General features: G+C 35.6%; 1 protein-coding gene across 1 annotated transcript in view; it reads right to left on the reverse strand.

Annotated features, from left to right (window-relative positions):
• Positions 1–1,043: 1,043 nt before the first annotated feature.
• The window catches only part of LOC108747566 (protein patched-like), a 17,214-nt gene continuing 15,330 nt past the window's right edge, over positions 1,044–2,927 (reverse strand). Inside the window, exons 2-3 of the mRNA XM_018485123.1 lie at positions 1,689–1,881; positions 1,044–1,111 (exon numbers count right to left, since the gene is read on the reverse strand). Of these exons, the coding sequence (XP_018340625.1) occupies positions 1,044–1,111; positions 1,689–1,881 (261 nt within the window). The remainder of the gene's footprint in view (positions 1,112–1,688; positions 1,882–2,927) is intronic.

Below are 2,927 nucleotides of genomic sequence, written 5' to 3' on the forward strand. Positions count from 1 at the left end.
AATGTACACTGCAGGATCTGAAATCTGAAGAGATTAAAAAAGTATGGCAACTCTACGCGCGACACAAGTTACCTCAGTACCGAATATCTAATATCGATACTATGATCGTTTGTTAACATTTACAAAGAATCAAGCAACAAGAGAGCAAACATATAATATACAGAATATTGATACACTCAGACAGATTTCATTGCCAATCTAATGAACTTGGGTCAGTCTAATAAACAAATAAACTCACGCTATAGTAATACAGCTGACTCCACTATATTTTTGTTATATAAACGTAGAATAAAAGTAAAAACATTCGCCTCTCTGAAACGTTTGACTTTTCCTCGCTGACTGTTCTCATTCTCGCGCCGATATATATGTCTATAAGTTAGCAATGTGCATTCGAATTAACGTTCAGAGGTAAATATAGAGATAAATATAGAGCGGCCACCCAATGTGTGTGCAACTAATGTAACCTATATGGTGGGGAAGATTCCGCTCGAATCGTTTCCCTCTTTTTACCCGCGTAGTGAGCGCATCCTCCTTTTTCCATCTCGCGGAGATTTATCCGTATTTCTTGCTCACTCTATCCATTTTCCACTCGCCGGCAGTGTAAAAATTTACGTCACACTTCTACCATATGAAAGATCGACTCCGTTCGGGAATAATTAAATCGATTCTCTTACGATTTTGTTATATTGTATATACTGATTAATTTCTCTCTGCTGTTACATCTTACAACGCGTTTTAGAGAAATTTTATAACCGATTCAATTTAATGTGGTAATAAATAAAGCGGATTTCAATATTTTTTGTTAGTAATTTAGAAAAAATTATAATTGATTTTTATCTCAAAACACAATAAATTTAAAAATGTACAACTGAAAAAATTAATTTTTAATAAATATTTGTTTAAATAATTTTAAATAAATATTTACTAAATATAAATATATATTTATCTGATACGATTAATTTGATTAAACTACAATTTTTTATGAAGTAAATATTTATTTACTGCAATGTTCACTTAGTTTGCTATTCAAAGAAATATACAGATTATCTGATAATTGTTCTGACGGAGTTCATGGACATGTAGAGCAGACTAAACTCAGACGGAAAGTCCTCTATCATTTTGCAATTTTCACAATAGTTAACAAGATATTAATTGCTAAAAATTGGTCTTAAATAATTTTTTACTCAAATATTATCAACTTTATAGAAAAACTGCGAGAGATGAAAATTGTTTATTTTTTTCTCATAGAACTCTAGGAATTTTTTCAGAATTTTTTGTCAACTTTTTAATATCATACTTTCTCATTTTTATCAATACGAGAAAACGGTATTAAAAAAATTCTGAAAAAATTCTAAAAAAATTTAGTCCGCTCTATACATATTCACAAATTCCGTCGGAGCAAGCTTATCAGACACTTTGTATATTAAGATTTAATAAATTTTTTTCAATGTACAAAAGATAAAACATACTTTATTTCTTCATATATTTCTTCATTTGGATTTTTATATTTCCTAGATCTATACATTTCTTTTTCCTGCACTTACGACTTTTATCTTCGCAACGGAACGTATAGTATTTCTACTGTAAATATATTACATCATGTTCGTCGATAAAGGCGAGAGAAGAACAAAATATTGCATCCACAAAAGAAATAAAAGAATGTAAAGTATGCCATGACAATCACTTACCTTGCACCCACAGCTGCTCGACCTTGCTGTTGACTTGCGCGGACTTGAGAGCGACGCAGAGGATCGCCAGTGCGAGGACGGCCACGAAGAGCACCTTTCCGGCATGCCTCTGTAGAAAGTAGCCCAACTGGCTCAGCTGATCTTGCAGTCGCGCCCTGAACCACACCGCTGATCTCTGACCATCAGCCTTTCCCTAGAAAGAAGATCGAGGATTCGTGAAGTCATTGCGTAATTACACGTATGGTTCAAAAAAATTTCGCGATGCACAAATTAACTCTGTTCCACATTCACTCGAGAGATTTCTCAACGTATGATTTCTCAATGGTTCTTCTTGCTCTTCCCGTGAAACAAATCCGTAGAATTATATACATACTGCTATAAACGAAAATATATATTTCTTAACCGTTCAGCATTGATAGTGGATCTGTTGGACCCAGTCAATTATCTTTGTTAAAAATGTCGAACAATTCTCTTGTTTATGTTGCAAATTTCATTTATTAAAGTATAGAGAAATTGTATTAAAATATTCTACAGTATTCGTTCTTTTTATGTTATGAGTTATGACATTCCTTAAAATTAATTAACAAATTATCTATTAATTAAAAAATAAATTAAATTGGTCTTACAGGTCTAGTGACTGATATATAGATTTTAGCTGCGAAGGGTAAAATAATGTAGAGAAATTTGATCGCCGAGTGCACGTGTACTGATAACGTACTTTTGGCACTTCCGTGTGTCGCGTTTTCGCTCAGACTGGTAATATCGTCGAATAATTCCATCACAGAGCTTTTTATTCGAACCGGCTCGAATATCTCTAAAATAGAGGGAGCGCATTACGATAAATCTCCATCGAGATGTTCTACGAATCGTCGCCGATTTTGGGGCGACCTGTATTCCAGAATAATTCCGCGGGCATTACGCGGGATAAGAACGGGTGCAGCCGGTTTCCGGGAAAAATCGGTGAATGCACTCATCGCCGAGAGTGAGAACGAAGGGAGGAAAGAGGCAGGGGAGGCATATGCGTCGGGGCCTTTAAATTTGACGCGTGGGTTTGTAGAACGACAAGCGGTGGAAATGAGAAAAAGCGAGAGTGAGACAGAGAAGGTCAGTGAAGGAGGAACGTGGACGGGGGAGGGGGTGAGGATGGCGGTTCGGGCTTTTAGAGCGAGGTTACGGCTGCTTAAACGAAACTGAGAAAAGAGAGAGAGAGAGAGAGAGAGAGAGAGAGAGAGAGAGAGA

The sequence above is a fragment of the Trachymyrmex septentrionalis genome, unplaced genomic scaffold, assembly GCF_001594115.1.
Source record: "Trachymyrmex septentrionalis isolate Tsep2-gDNA-1 unplaced genomic scaffold, Tsep1.0 scaffold20, whole genome shotgun sequence".
Lineage (NCBI taxonomy): Eukaryota > Metazoa > Arthropoda > Insecta > Hymenoptera > Formicidae > Trachymyrmex > Trachymyrmex septentrionalis.